This window comes from Lampetra fluviatilis, chromosome 44 (assembly GCF_964198595.1).
Source record: "Lampetra fluviatilis chromosome 44, kcLamFluv1.1, whole genome shotgun sequence".
NCBI classification, from domain to species: domain Eukaryota; kingdom Metazoa; phylum Chordata; class Hyperoartia; order Petromyzontiformes; family Petromyzontidae; genus Lampetra; species Lampetra fluviatilis.
Window position 1 is genome coordinate 4,766,101 of NC_136318.1, and position 15,740 is coordinate 4,781,840.

The 15,740-nt window shown below is 50.2% G+C and overlaps 1 protein-coding gene across 14 annotated transcripts in view; it reads left to right on the forward strand.

Annotated features, from left to right (window-relative positions):
* Positions 1–15,740, forward strand: part of HUWE1 (HECT, UBA and WWE domain containing E3 ubiquitin protein ligase 1) — a 95,178-nt gene that overhangs the window by 39,519 nt on the left and 39,919 nt on the right. For 12 of the 14 annotated variants that reach the window (XM_078876536.1, XM_078876544.1, XM_078876543.1 and 9 more), the window contains exons 24-38: positions 1,825–2,001; positions 3,114–3,359; positions 4,506–4,639; positions 6,160–6,290; positions 7,351–7,569; positions 8,118–8,331; positions 9,191–9,313; positions 9,809–10,085; positions 10,686–11,336; positions 11,548–11,664; positions 12,254–12,349; positions 12,856–12,977; positions 13,287–13,434; positions 13,859–14,011; positions 14,931–15,052. In XM_078876536.1, coding sequence (XP_078732662.1) covers positions 1,825–2,001; positions 3,114–3,359; positions 4,506–4,639; positions 6,160–6,290; positions 7,351–7,569; positions 8,118–8,331; positions 9,191–9,313; positions 9,809–10,085; positions 10,686–11,336; positions 11,548–11,664; positions 12,254–12,349; positions 12,856–12,977; positions 13,287–13,434; positions 13,859–14,011; positions 14,931–15,052 — 2,930 coding nt within the window. The remainder of the gene's footprint in view (positions 1–1,824; positions 2,002–3,113; positions 3,360–4,505; positions 4,640–6,159; positions 6,291–7,350; positions 7,570–8,117; positions 8,332–9,190; positions 9,314–9,808; positions 10,086–10,685; positions 11,337–11,547; positions 11,665–12,253; positions 12,350–12,855; positions 12,978–13,286; positions 13,435–13,858; positions 14,012–14,930; positions 15,053–15,740) is intronic. The other 2 variants (XM_078876540.1, XM_078876545.1) reach the window with 2 other exon arrangements.

The following is a 15,740-nucleotide window of genomic DNA, read 5'->3' on the forward strand; positions in this document are numbered from 1 at the left end:
GTTAAATCGGCCGCGTCCGCTTCGTTTTTCTCTGCCAAACACGTTATTTATCCTTTTTTTTCTTTAAAACAAGGTCTAGCGTTCATTGTGTCCATTTTGAGGGGGGAAGGCGGGTGGTGGGGAGGGGGGGGGCACAATTTGCCGTCAACGGAAACAAAAACTAGCGCAATGCAGATATGCGCGCGGGAAACAGCTGGCCGCCATCTTGCCGAGGCTGGCACGCCGCCGTTTTGTGTCGGGCACCGTATGCAGATGGGGGTTTTTTCCCCGCGAGGGTAAAAAAAACCCCAGTGCCCACTCATTCAAACGGTGCCAGCTTCCTTCACGGGTGGTGAAAAGAGGCCTCCCCTGCCCCTTTGTGTGCCAGCTTGGGAAATGCTTTAATTGCGTTCAAATGAGGAGGATGGTAATTAATCCGTTGTGGTTTAATTTTTTTGTTTTTACTGGTTGTGTCAAGATGACTGCGGTTACTGCACAATATGAACAAATGAATTGATATTAATTAATATTTTTCTATTAATAGGTTTCATTTTTCGTAAGCAGTGGTTTATTTGGTCGATGACCCACGCTTAAAATATACATTCGGAAACGAAATACTATACAATAATCTACCACAGTCAACATTGTTTGTTACTTACCATTTGGGTGTTTACTATTTTTGGTGGAATTTTATATTTAACAATCTTTATGGTGAATTGAATATGCAGTATCTATTCCGTTCAGCTGTTGTGCATTTTGTTTTGGTTACACTTCAGTACGGGAGCACATCTGGTATCCTGGCATACTGCCGACCCATCCAGTGCTGTATAGAGACCATGCTCTGCAATACTCGAGGCATCTGACACCACCTGACAAAACACCTATGTAACACTAAGCCCCCCCCATTCATTAGTCCAGGGGCCAAGGTACAATTTGGTACCAAGTGACCTTGCAGAACTCTAGCCATATATCGTCATAACCAATACAAGTGAATTGTGTCATAACCTATTAAAAAACGGTAGGTTATCATTTTTGGCCTTTTTTGCGATATAAACCAGCATCGTATTGTGAGATAAATACATTCGCATTTGGAACTATTGCAGCTATCAGTGCATCACCCTGTGTCCGGAGAACATCCTCAGAAGGCAAGGTCACAGAATGACTTGAATACATTTTCATTGGACTGACATTTTTAATCCCCAGCTGCGGGCCTGTGTACTTAGTACAGATATTACTCGCCCACTGATGTTCGCCTTGATTGGGAGTCCAACTCAAGTAGCCACCTGCACCGCTGTGCGCCCTTCCCCCCCCCCATTGTTTTTATTATCATTTGTGGGCTATCATCATAACGCATCGGTGTCCACTGCATATTTTGTCATTTGTTTACACTATCCTCAGTCTTGTGATAATATGCTCAAATAGTGCACATGTTTCTGGCACCAATCTCTTATTTCTAGATTTGAAGTTTTCGTGACTGCAAGGGTCCCATACTTTTTTGTTTTTTTCGGTAAAGTCACGTGGGTAAAAAATAAAATGTAAAATAAAATAAATCACGACGTTTTGGAGGCAACACAAGACGGAAGCTTGTGTTGCCTCCGAAACGTCGTGATTTATTTTATTTTTTACCAATGTGACTTTACCGAAAAAACCAGAGTATGGACCAATCTTTTATGTCATCTAACCATACTCTGTGAGGGCTTTTTTCTCTCTTTCTGGTTCCTTCCATTTTTCAAAATATGAGGCCGCTTAATAACAAATGTGGCAATTCCATTCCATTATTTATAAATTTGATTATTTTTCAGGTGAGAAAAAATCTAACCCTTATTCCGGCTTAAATGTATTCAGATGAAGTTCGTGGAGTCGATCTTGAGCAACAACACGACGGACGATCACTGCCAGGAGTTTGTAACCCAGAAGGGCCTGGTGCCTCTTATGGCCATCCTGGGCCTGCCCAACCTCCCCATCGACTTCCCGTCATCCGCTGCCTGTCAAGCAGTCGCCGGTGTCTGCAAGTCCATCCTGGTGAGCGGGCTGACAGCTCTGAGCAATGCTCAGCGGTTTGGAGATTGTCATCAAGGGTTTGTGATGTGGTGGCGGTGGGCTTGCTGGACGCCAAACAGTATGTACGTATGTATGTTGAACTTTTTTGCACCGTACTTGGTCAACCGTGGTAATCGGAGGTGCGGGGGAAGGACAACAAACTAAACGCCACTCGCTAAAAAAAATGTTTGCAGGTAAGGCTCACTGAGTTACATAGCTCTTTTAAAGAATAGACTTGATCACATATGATAGCCCAACAACGTGGGAAATTCATAGCAGCCAAATACTCAATGCATGTTGATTCTAAACTTGGAGAAGCATGAAAACTCAAACCATGCAAACTCGCCTTTATGCTAGGCGAGGTAGTTAACATCTCACCACCACAGCATCCCATTGTTCGTGAGCGTGGTTGTTGTTTCCCCTGGGAAGTTCCACAGATTAGGAAAATCTGATGAATCTAGATTTTGTACAAATTGAGAATCGAAATGAATGGAAAATATCTCTTTCAATCGTCTCATATCTGTCTTTCAAATGTGATGCATCCAGATGGTTTGTGACACTCTCCAACATGCTTTTGTCTTCGTAAGTATTTAATGAGCAGCATGGAATCTGATAGTTCTCGTGGCAATATGCATTTGAAATCCTATTTTTGCTTTGGTGAATCTCACTTTTGGAGTCGCAAGCCAAAGCGCAATGTGGCCGGTGTGCAAAAGGGTGTGTCCTTAATAGCGGCATTCCTGTGTCCTGTTGTTTCATTCGTTATTGGATCATCTTCACGAGAATTATGGACGGTCGGATGGAGCCAATGCATGAACCCTTGGAAAGAGTAGAAAAAACATCAACACCACCCTGTAGTTCATGCCACACGCACTCCACTTCTTTACAGTTGCTTTTAGATGCTACATATATCCAAAGTGCTTGAGAGGTGGTGCAGTGGTTACCCCCTATTCTTCCACTCTCACCAAGACATCTTGTGTATGATTGTGGGAGTACCCACACTCGACCCCCATTTATAACTGTTATTTTATAAATCCAAATTTTATTTTTATTGTCGCCCATGTGTCTTACTGGCGCCCCCCCACGCCCGCCGCCAGACGCTATCGCACGAGCCCAAGGTTCTTCGCGAGGGCCTCCTGCAGCTCAACGGCGTCTTGGACGGCCTGGATGCGCTGCACCGGCCCATCGAGGCGCCGGGCGGTTCCGTGCTTCTGCGCGAGCTGGCGGGCGCCGGCTCTGTGAGCGACGCCACGCTGTCGGCGCAGGCGACGCCACTGCTGCACGCTCTCACCGCCGCGCACGCCTACATCATGGTGTTCGTGCACACCTGCCGTGTTGGACAGGTGAGTGCACCTCTGGTTGGTGGCGGTGGTGGTGATGGTAGCGGTGATAACAGTGAGGTAGTGTAGCGATTAACGCGCTGAGCTATGAACCCGACGACCCAAGTTCAATTCCCTCTCACGGCCATCACCAGTGACGATTATTTGAACCGGTCATGGGCCACCCTTAGGTCGACTTGGCTTCGAGGGTTTGCCTGTTGTTTCATTTACCCTCGTGTGCCGTGCTGGCCTTCATTCATTCTCGCTAACAGCACTTGCCCCAACAGTCTGTTAAAGAAATACGGGAAACTTTTGTCTTTGGTGATAACAGTAAAATCAGTGATTTGTTAATAAGTGAGCAGTGAGGCAGTGCTTTTTGTCGGTTTACAGCGGTGAGCCAGCGGTGGAAATTCCACTAACCATGGCAAAACAACTGTTAGCTCCCCCGAAAAGTGGTACCTTTGTTATTGACAGCAGGGATGATGGACCCAATCGATCAACTACAACCAGGATTTGAACTTGAAACCTCGTGATTACGAGCCACTCACTCTTCCGCTGAGCCAACTTTGACGATAGTAATGGTCTTGGTATGATTATGGTGTTTGTGTAATTATATTGGTGTAATGGTAGCGCGTTTGCTGCTTGTTGCAGAGGATTCGTGGTTTTAGCTTCGCAGCTCCCCTGGTTAATACTAGGGCGCCCAAGGTAGCGAGATGGTAACTACCTCGCCTGGTATGCAGGAGGTCGTGGGTTCCATGCCGACCCTAACGCCTGCCTGTTGTTTATTTGGAGTTTGCAGTGTCTCTTCCCGTGGTCGCGTAGATTTTTCTCCAGTTCTTCTCTCCACATTTAGAAACATGCGTTCAGCGTATTTGGTTGCTTTAAATGTCCACATGATAAGCCACTTCGTTGAGCTATCATTTGTGATATCCAGATCGCTTTTGAAAAAGAGCTGTATAGCTCAGCGGACCTTACCGGGTTAAAAAAAAGAATCCACAGTTTATTAACCACACCTACATGGCAACTGCTTCACAGTGGACGTTAAAAATCCCGTGACATTCATTAAAAAGAATAGGCCGTGTGTCTGATAAATTACTCAAATTAATTATTTGGGGGAAATAGCAACAACAACAAACCACTTCTGGTTCGTTCTTTTCTCCTTTCCTGCAGAGTGACATCCGCTCGATCTCTGTGAACCAGTGGGGCTCCCAGCTGGGGCTGAGCGTGCTCAGCAAGCTGAGCCAGCTGTACTGCTCGCTTGTGTGGGAGAGCACCGTCCTCCTGTCGCTCTGCACGCCCAACAGGTGCCCTGCGCGCGCTCTCACAGCCACCACACCCATGCAGACTCTCCGCTGATAATTATGATTACATTGTGCATGTGTACGTTGAACTTCTTTTGCGCCGTACGGAGCCAACCGTGCTAATCGGATGTGCGGGGTAAGGCCAACAAGCTGAAGACAAAGCAGTGCTATCTATTGCTATCAGCAGTCGCTCTCAAGTGAGAGCTTGGTGCAACCATGGGGTGGCTCTGACCCAGATTTGAACCTAGTCTCTTACCCGACCACCTCACATCGGCGCATTCTCAACACTTTGGTCTCAAACGTTTTGGACGCATCCCTTTAATCTCGCGTGTTTGTAAAACGTATATATGGAAATGAGATGCTAATGTTACAGTTATGCTAACGGAGCTCGCTTGTGCAAACAAGTCAGGAATCAGAAGCTTGAATCCCACTGGAATCATGACTCGCGATAGTTCTATTGAAGCACACCGGGCAGGAGTTGATCGTTAGATGGTGACATCAAATGACCCCCGGCTCGAGCACCATTTCTCTCTGCCCACACTGCGACACCGTTGCCCTGCTCACCAGCAAAGGCATGGTGTGTGCACCGTTGTGGCTGGTTGTTGAATATTTTATGTCCGCAGTGTCTGACTCTGGTTTTGTTGATCGAATGTTGTAACTTTAAACCCCGAGGGGGGAGGAGATGGAGATGGAGGAGGCCTGTGCTTGCGTGTCAAGTAACAACCTCCCGCTTGTACCGTTTATTTAGGGTTGGTGCATTGGGATGAAATGTTTACACTTTTTTTTTTACACGTTCGTTTGCACAGTACCGTTTCAAGGCACTAACTTTGTAACAGATATTTTTTTTATACACGTTTAAGTTAATTCAACATGGCAGGAAAAGGCAGCTGTGTATTTAATTATCTTTAAATAGCCACTCAATATTTTCGTGCATTTTTCCGTATAATTGTATTCTGATTGTGCTATCCTCATCATTAGTTTCCAACTGGGTATCTTACATATGTGTGTGTTGGTATATATGTGCGTGTGTGTGTTCAAATTTGCACTTATTTTCGTGCCTGTGAATGCATGTCCGTTTGCATATCCATGCATGCTTGGATGTGTCTCCATGTACATGAGTTCGCATATGTATTTGCGCATGTTTTTTTACTCCATTGTCATGTGTTGTACGTATAATGTGAATGGGTGTATGTGAGTTTGTATGTACCCGTCTGTGTTTTGTGAGGAGTGGCAGCACAGTGGTTAGCATGCTTGCGCTACGACCCGATTTTAGATTCCTCCTCACATCCAACACCACTGACGATTATCTGAACCCGTCTTGGGCCTCCCCAAGGTCGGCCTGGCCCGAAATAAGTACCTGGTGCGATCTGTAAACATCGCCACTAAGTAGACAAAGGTGGCCGGGTGTGGTGCTGTCCACCCACCCCACATCGTGTGTCGTGCAGGTGCTACTCGCTCGCAACACCTTGCCCCCAAGCTGTGCTAATTCTACACGGGGTTGATGTTTGTCTTTGTGGTGACAGCCTGCCCCCAGGCTGCGAGTTTGGCCAAGCCGACATGCTCAAGCTTCTGCCCAAGGAGGAAGGGGGGAAGGCAGCGAACGCGGCCCCCACCCCCTCGGGTGCCGTGCCCGGGGCTCCCAAGCCGAGGAACGGTCGGTCTCGCCTCGTCCGCCTCGGGAAACCCAGAATAGCGCTCCGTTTTCACAACAGTCTTCGTGCGGTGTTATTTTTGGCGTCCTTAAATAAGCCCAACAACGGCAGCAAACATCGTTGTGGTGATAACGCGCGGCGGGGAAAGCGGAAGAAACAAAAGGAGGCCAAAGTGCATCAGTAAATTTTGGAGACGTGCGCGTTTGAAATTGCAAGATTTCTTTTTGAGAAATGTTAGCTTGATAATAGTTTTTTTACCCTTTTATCTGGCAACAAAACTGACGCCTTTTTTTACAAGGAGTCGTGTTTGCATTGGCCACAATACCTGCGGTCGGAATGCGAACAAAAAACACAACTCTGATAATGTATGCATTGTCCTTGAAGTTGATTGGTCCACACCCGAGACAGCTTCTCTTAGAGCCTAGTCTCACATGGTGTTGGACCAGATGACGCCTTTTGGGGGGGGCAGGGTAGTTTTGTTTAATTATCTAATTTCAGTCTGTCATCGTTGCACCTGCCTATTATGGAATAACAGAACATCCCGGATTAAAAGTTGCTGTTAGCCAAGATCACATTTAATCGAACTTGCACAATTGTGCGTGTATGTTTTATACCTTTTAAAGGTGCATGTAATTGTGAGTTAAAATCGGTCCACATGTCTTACAGCAAGTTCTCAAAATACCGTGTCAGATATTCTCAGATAAACTGACTCGCATTGAATATGGGATTCTGATGGTGTATTCATTGTTTAATGCATGTGTCGACCCATTAGCTTATGCATTATTTAGAATGATTTTGACACCGTTTTTGAGCTGTACTTTTGAAGATCGCCTGCAATGAATGCGTCATTAGTGCCACCCCCCCCCCCATCCATGTTTGTCCCCGAGCCAGAATTTACACGTCTCGTAAGGCCAACGTGTCACGGTTTGGTCCCAGCACGGCTCGACAAATAGCCAGTGGAAAACTACCAGTGCCACGGCGGGGGGGGGGGGGCCCACGCCGACTCTGCTCGAATGCGCGAGTGGGATAAGGGGTTTTTAACATCTTCTTTTCCCTGCACAGAAGCAGAGGCGCTGGTGGGGATGGAGTCGACGGCACGTGGCCTCTTGGAGGGCTCGGTGTTGCCGCTGACCCTCGAGGGCGATCCCAGCTCCCCCATGGAGACGGAGGAGGTGGGCGTGGCGGGCTGCGCCACTGCCGTGACCGACGGCAAGGCCGGCAAATCCAAGATCTCCCCAGCAATGGCCGCTCGCATCAAGCAGATCAAGCCCTTGCTGTCCGGTGAGTTTATCTGGCAACCGATATAAACCAGAGCAGACAATATGAACCAGACTTTAGTAGAATGCTCTGTTGTTAAGGACTTGTCTGATTGAACAAATTAATTAAAGGGTTGCCCAAAAGTATTGAGACCCAATCAAGGACTAAAAGAACCAGATTTTTCGATTTAAAGCTTTCGTGACTGCAGGGATTCATCTTCTTGGTTCTTTCGATAAAGTCACGTAGAAGGGAAGTAATAAAATAAATTATTTTATTATGTTTTATTTTTATTATTTTATTACTTCCCTTCTACGTGACTACCGAAAGAACCAAGAAGATAAAAGAACCTGCTTTCAACATCCTGGCTCTGATCCCCATTGTTTCATCACAAGCTACGGACGTACTGCTAAATGCGTGCCTGGCCAAAGTGCTGCTGTTATTATTGCGAATTAAACACTTCCACGGACAAACGTACTTTTGTTAAGCGATGCAGAACCCATGAGTATCCACGATCTTCATCGTTTATTATCGCCATCGAGATGTGATTGTGATTATTTTTTTTCCCGCCGAAGCGTCGTCCAAACTGGGCCGCGCGCTAGCAGAGTTGTTCGGGCTGCTGGTGAAGCTGTGCGTGGGCTCGCCGGTGAGACGGCGCAGCCACCACCCGGCCACGAGCGCCACAGTGCCATCTCCGGCGGCCCGTGCCACCGCCACGGCGCTCACCAAGCTCCTCGCCAAGGGCCTGTCGTGGTCGCCGCCCCCGTACACGCCGACGCCGCGCTTCAGGTGCGTTCCGCTCGCCACCATCGCGCGGCCTCGCGTGGGGGCACCAGCCGCGCATCTCGCCGCGGTTTGGCTTGTGTTAGGTGGTTTCCTGCCTTCGGGGGAGGGAGAATGTGGGGCCAGCCACCATTTTTAAGGGGCCAGAGACATTGATTAACTTAATCGACGAATTGTATCAGCTGTGTTGGCGTGACTTTTTTTTGTGATGCGATTGGGCGGTGCGCCTATTATCTAATCACCCATAGTGCGCTAAGTGTCATTATGCCTGGATAGTGCTTGGATCAATGACCCCCATGTATATGTAGAGGCTGTTATTGGCTGCAGGTTAAAGTTGTGGGCAGCATAGGGCACATTCACAAACCCGCACTAACCAGCGTGGTTAAGTACGTTCAGATACTCTAGATTTGTGGTTAAGTACGTTCAGATACTCTAGATTTGAAGCTTTCGTGACTGCAAGGATTTATACTAGGTTTTTTCGGTAAAGTCACGTAGGTAAAAATGAAAAATAAAAATAATAGAAATAAAATAATAAACACGACGTTTCGGAGGCAACACAAGTCTCCGTCATCAGGTGGGACCACTTGATACAGTAAATTTAGCTGTGACGGTCCCACCTGATGACGGAGACTTGTGTTGCCTCTGAAACGTCGCGATTCATTATTTTATTATTTATTTTTACCCACGTGACATTACCGAAAAAACCTAAGAGTATGTTCAGATAACCCCCACAATCCTCGTGGCATGTGTAGGCCCTCATCCAGTGGTCGGTGGATTGACAAAAGGTGTACGACATGGAATTTAGGTTATATTTTATATTTCACAATGTGCGTTTGCTTTAACCCCTCGTCGTTGCCCCGCCCAGGCTGACGTTCTTCATCTGTGCGGTGGGCTTCACGTCACCCATGCTGTTTGAGGAGCGCAAGTACCCGTACCACCTCATGCTGCAGAAATTCCTCACATCCGGAGGCCATGATGCTCTCTTCGAGTGAGTAACCCTGTCCCACTGATCTGCCTCTCTCTCCTCTGGTCTTTACAAAAAAAATTAGTACTGGGCTGTCCGATAATTGTTTAATGATGGCCTAGTTTGCCAATTGTATACATTTGATTACTCTTCAAATCGGGCCCTCTGTCACCTGCAAAGGTTCATGACATAGCCATGAATGTTTTCAGTTTTTCATCAGTTCCATAAAATGATTTTTGGAAATATGTATGGATTCCTTTTGAGGTCTTCCTTCTCTGTCGAACCAAAAATTGCTGTCACCACACCCCGTAACCATTGGTCCAACGATGGTGCAGTTAAGCGTGTTTTAATGTGTTAAATGGTGCAGCAAATGCTATGAAATAATTATTGTGACCCAGTGTGGATGCTCGCCACACCGACCCTTCCACACGTGTGCCGTTCTGGCCTTAATAGGTGCTCGCTAAGCGCACTTGCCCAGCATTCTCGTTAATGCGGGGATCTTTGTGTTTGCGTCTGCAGTACGTTCAAGTGGGCCCTGTCGATGGGCGGCAAAGTGGCAGTAACCGAGGGCCTGGAGGCGGCTGACCTGCCGGACGGAACCGGCGAGTTCCTGGACGCGTGGCTCATGCTGGTTGAGAAGATGGTGAACCCCACGACGGTGTTGGAGTCGCCGCACACGCTGCCCGCCAAGCCTGCGCCCGGCACGCCCGCCAGCGCCGCCAGCGCCGCCAGTGCCGCCGCCAATGCCGCGGCGTCCGCATTTAGCCCCGTGCGCTTCCTGATTCTCACGCAGAAGGTGGGGGCCCCTGTGTGTTGGTGTGTGTGTGAGGTGCTCGCTAACAGCAATTTCGCCTACAGTCTTGTTAAGGCTATCCGGGGGTCTTTGTGTTTGAGAGGTGGGGAGCGGTAGAGCAACGGTTAGCACGTGCTGCACTGTGAACCCTGCGATCAGAGTTTGATTCCCGCTCACGGGCAACACCAGTGACGATTATCTGAATCGGTCCTGGGCCTCCCCTAGGTCTACTCGGCATCAAACGATGACCTGGTGAGATGTGTAAGCGTGGCCACTATGGAGACAAAGGCGGCCGTGCATAGTGCTGGTCACCCACCCCATCGTTTGCCGGCCTTCAAAGGTGCTCACTTTAAAGCACTTGCTTCTCCAGTCTCTTAAGGCTATACGAGGTTGGGTCTTTTTTTGTGTGTGAGACCAGTAGACATGGTCCACTGTTACATGCCCCACTCAAAGTAGTTTTACAGAAAGCAACGTTTTGATTCAAAGCTGCTCCCACGTATAGTCGATCGGAAGGTCACCTCTTCCAAGACATCTGCCCAAGTGTGGAAGACTGCGTCAGAACTTTAAATCGTAACTCATGCAAACTTGGAAATGTGCATGCAGGCTGCCTTCGAGAGCATCATGAACCTGTGGAACCGCAAGCCACTCAAGGTGTACGGCGGACGCATGGCCGAGTCGATGCTCGCTATCCTGTGCCACATCCTGCGCGGCGAGTCGGTGATCCGCGAGCGCCTGGCCAAGGAGCGCGAGGGCGCCCGTGAGGACGACGCCAACACCTCCAGTGCGGCTAATGCCATAACCACCGCGACAGCCGCCACCGTCGCTGTTGCCGCCGGCGCCGCAGCCGCCGCCACTGCTGCCACCGCCGCCACTGCCCCCAGCACGTTCGTGGTGCTGGAGGACGGTTCCGGGAGCGCCGGCACCAGTGGAGGTGGCGGCGGCGGCGGTGGCAGCATCCCAGCGGTGGCGCCCGGAGAGGGCGGACTTGTTGGTGGCGTTGTTCCCAGCACCGCGGCGGTGGTGACCGCGGCTGGCGCCGTTGCCTCTGTTGCCGGCGCCGCCGGAGGTAGCGCGGCGCCGGTCGCGACAGCCGGTGCGCCGAGCCCCGCATTCTCGGTGCTCGGCTCCCCGGGCGCCGCGCCGGTGTCGGGGACGGCCGGGGCTGCCGTCCTGGCGGGGAGCGTCGTGGCAGCTGCTAGCAGCGTCGTCACGCACCGCAGGCAGCCGGACGTGAATCAGCAGCAGCTGCAGCAGGTGTGCGGTGCCGGCACGAACGCTGGACACACTCGTGTGGCATTCGCTCGCCACGCGTACAAATCCAAATTCTCACATGGAAACACTTTTATGCTTCAGTTAATTAATCGCTACATAATGACACCCTGGAAATCCCTATTTTTTGCAGACCCAGTGAAGTGCACCCCATGACGATGGAGATGATGGCGCATGTGTGTTTTGTCTTTGTCAGTTGATGGACATGGGCTTCTCGCGGGAGCATGCCACCGAGGCTCTGCTGCACACCTCCACCATGGAGCAGGCCACGGAATACCTGCTCACGCACCCCCCTCCCCTGCTCGGCGGATCGGTGAGTACTGGTACCGGAGATGACCGGCCCGGGGGGTGGTCTGGTGACCACCACCGCCACACGACCGTGGACTTGACAATTATTTTTAATTAATGCTTTCCAACTAAGGTGGGAATATGTTTCGGCTGAATACGGGAATGCATCGGTAAAGAGAGGCTCAGAATAACACTCAAAGAAGATGGTCCAGTTTATATTACATTTTATTATCATGTAGTGTTTCTGTTAGGGATTTGCCTTATCGAAAACTGGTCAAGTTCATCGAAGGGTTGCCCAAACTTGACGAAACAAACCAGTGCCAAAAGGTATTCGCCTAGTCAGGCGAGGTGATCGCATCGTTGCATGTGACATCTTGTCTGGCTGTAGATTGAACATGAACCAGTAAGCTAGCGATAGTTAAACACGTTCCTACATGGCATCTCTTTAAGACACGTGCAGAGTCGATACTAAGTTAATACATTGAGAGTTTAAATATTGCATACTTACAAAAAAAGTCCTTACGGGTTACATTGGCTGCCAACGATAATTACGAATAACGTCTTTTACGGCGAAACCAAAAATCTTCCATTAACGCTCGCTTTGCTTCGTGCAGGAGATGCACATGTCCGAGGAGGACCAGATGATGCGAGCCATCGCCATGTCCTTGGGCCAGGATGTCCCCATGGACCAGAGCACAGAGTCTCCCGAGGTGAGCCAGCAGCCGCCCTCACCACGAAGACGACGACGCGTCATCGGCGGCAGAAGCCACACGGGCCAAGGTGGCGCGTGGTCCCCCGCCCAACCGAGGGCTGATACCGTGTCAGACACACCGAGCCGCCAGCACCGCGGAAGTTCGGCGAGTTATGAACTCGCCGAACCTAGGTTCGATTCTTAGCAGCGGTTACCATTGGCTGCGACTGATATCTGAACTTGGGCCTGTGCCCTCTCACTTCGCCATCCCACATTGACCAGCATGGTGAAGTATGGCCATCCAACCCCTATAACCGACACTGCATGGGGAAGCCTTAATCCATCAGTGGATTGACAAAGGGCTTTAAAAAAACAAATCTCTGCGCTATCATTTGTAGCGAGTTGATTCGTCTCGTCTCAGCCAGGTTACCAATGACTGCAGTGTTTAACGTATGGAAAAAAATTCTCGCCTCTCCCCCCCTACCCCTTCTTCGTCCCTATCGTACGGCTTTGTCCTTTGTACAGGAGGCAGAGCGCCGGCGCGAGGAGGAGGAGCGGAAGGCACGCGAGAAGACTGAAGAGGAGGAGGCCGGCGCACTGGAGCGACTTCTGGACGTGCAGCCGCTTGACCCGGCCATCCTGCAGAGGCAAGGGCTACGAACCCTGCGATCTAAGTCGATTCCCCGCCCACAATCGGTGGCGAGTGCTTTCTGAAGCAGTCCTGCACGCCCATTTTCCCGATACGCACTGATGTATGGTCAGACTCATTCGCAATGGCTGACACGGTGCGAGGAGGGACATTGATGGGTTCTCCAGTTCAGAACATTTTATGGTCCCATAACGTACGTGTGAGGTGTGTGTACACCACCACCACCCCCCTCCCAACTCCACTCAGCGGAGGAGGCATCTATTGCCTGGCTTTGCTCATCGCGTCGTTATCACTCGTGTGTACGCAGGTTCACTCAAGAGATGATGCCCGGGTGCTTCCACCTCCTGGATGAACTTCCAGACACGGTGTACAGCGTGCGGGACCTGCTCATGACGGCCATCCGCCGCAACGGCCCCGACTTCCGCCACCTCATGCTGCGGCAGGTGGTCGAGCAGGTGGGCCCCGCGGACTTTGCCCCGCCAGCTCAGATTTATCATCGTCGTCGTCGTCGGCTTGTCTGCCGTTCCAACTTGTAGCTTGAGAAGCAAGGCTGGTACAGCGATGAGTGATATAACGTGTGTGTGTGTGTGCGCGCGTGTGTGCACAGGGGAGTGGTTGTGTAGCAGTTAATGTGCTGCCCTATCAACCCAGTGACAATTATCTGAACCGATCCTGGGCCTCCCCTAGGACGACTTGGCCTCAAATGAGTACCGGGTGCGGTGTGTAAACATCGCCACCGGGGAGACAAAGTGGCCGGGCGAGGTGCTGGCCACCCACACCCTCGTGTGCCTTGCCGGCCTTCCTAGGTGCTCGCTGAATGGCACTTGCCCCAAGAGTCTGTTCAGGCTATAGGGGAGGTATCTTTGTCTTTGTGCACAGGTATGGGAGGCTGCCAATGTCCTCATCAAGGCGGCGCTGCCGCTCACCATCAGCGACAACAAGACGGTGGCGGAGTGGACGAGCCAGATGGCCACGCTGCCCCAGGCCTCCAACCTGGCCACTCGCATTCTTCTGCTCACCCTGCTCTTTGAGGTACTGCTGGCGCTTGGTAAAGATTGATCTCTCTGCGATAAAATCACGACGTAGCACTTCGTGCCTTCTTTTAGCCCCGCCCCCCTCCCTCCCGATACGTTCCATTCATTGGCTACCACATTCTGATAAGCTCCCCCCCCCTCCTCCCCCCCAACTTGTATTTAAGGGCTTGCATCTTGAATCCTTGCCTCACTTGATGCAGCAAATCTGGCTGTGACGGTCCCACCTGATGACGGAGACTTGTGTTGCCTCCGAAACGTCGTGATTTTATTGTTTTATTTTTATTAATTTTAATTTCATTTTTTACCTACGTGACTTTACCGAAAGAACTAAGAGTATGAATCCTTGCAGTCACGAAAGCTTCAAATCTAGAAATGATCTCTCTGCGTTCACTTCACACCGGGTTGAGTAGCCACCAGTGGCGGAGGACGATATTCACTCGAATACACAAGATTAGTGACGAGCGATCGTGGTGGTGCAATTGTTCAGAATGAAACATCGTGGAGATGGCGACCTGTTTCACGAGACTAAAAAGTTATAGCAAAAAAAAAATTTTGTCCGTCAACATTGTCGTAGAAGCAACGGTCTGAAGGACTAAAATGGTATTCTCATGTAATGCATCATCCAGTCAAAAGCAGTCTGGGTCTGGTCTAATCAGACCTCGCTGCCTTAGCTTTCTCCGGAAATTCCTCATTTATCTTCACGCAAACTGGAATAGAATGGAGGGATGTGCGGGGGGGGGGGGATTGCAGAAACAATTGGGATTAAAATGTTACTCTGCTTGTGGTATCCATGTATGTTGAGCTTCTTTTGCACCGTTCGTAGCCAACCGTGCTAATTGGAGGTGCTTGCGGTAGTCGTGAGTGGCGCCAACTCGTGCACACGCTCGTCCTCTCCGCTATCCCTCTCCTGCCCTCAGGAGCTCAAGCTGCCGTGCGCGTGCGTGGTGGAGTCGAGTGGCATCCTGGACGTGCTCATCAAGCTGCTGGAGGTGGCGCAGCCCTGCCTGCAGGTCGCCGGCGACGACATGTGCACACCCAAGTGAGCGTTCGTCGTGCAAAATCAACCCGCCTGCCGCGACCGTTACCGCCAGATCCGACCGCGTCCGTCCAGTTCTCGCCGAGCTGCATTGGCTTCCGGTTGCTGAACGAATACGTTGCAAGGTCGCACTCGTTCCACATAAAGTGCTTGCCACAAATGAACCGAGATACCTTGCTTATTTTGTCAAGGAGCATAAACCACCACGCTAACTTGGGTCATCCTCGCAGCGGCTTTTGGCTGGCCATCGAACGACGGGGTCACCACATCGCGCACTTTCAGATGCGTTTCTGTGGCCGTTTGGAACGCTCTCCTGATATTAGGAAGCCACTGGAGCTAAGCACTTTTAAATCTAGGTTGAAAGCGAATTTCTTTAGAACTGCTTTTTGTGTTTAGTTTGGCTACGTATGGTGCGAAAGAAGTTCTACATACATACACCGAACAGCCTTTGCTCGCGACATCTCCCGCTGCCGCCCGCTGGCAGTCACATGGTCTTCAGGAGGCTGCTCTGATAGCCATCTTCTCATACGCCTCGCAATAAGCCTGTGCATGGATATTCGTACGACACGCATATTTTATTGATGTGTTCATGTGGGACACAGCAATTGGCGCACACTGCGATTAGAACCAGGGCACCTAATTATGATTGCCACCTCCCACTGTCGGCATCGGTGGCGAGTGATGTCTGAAC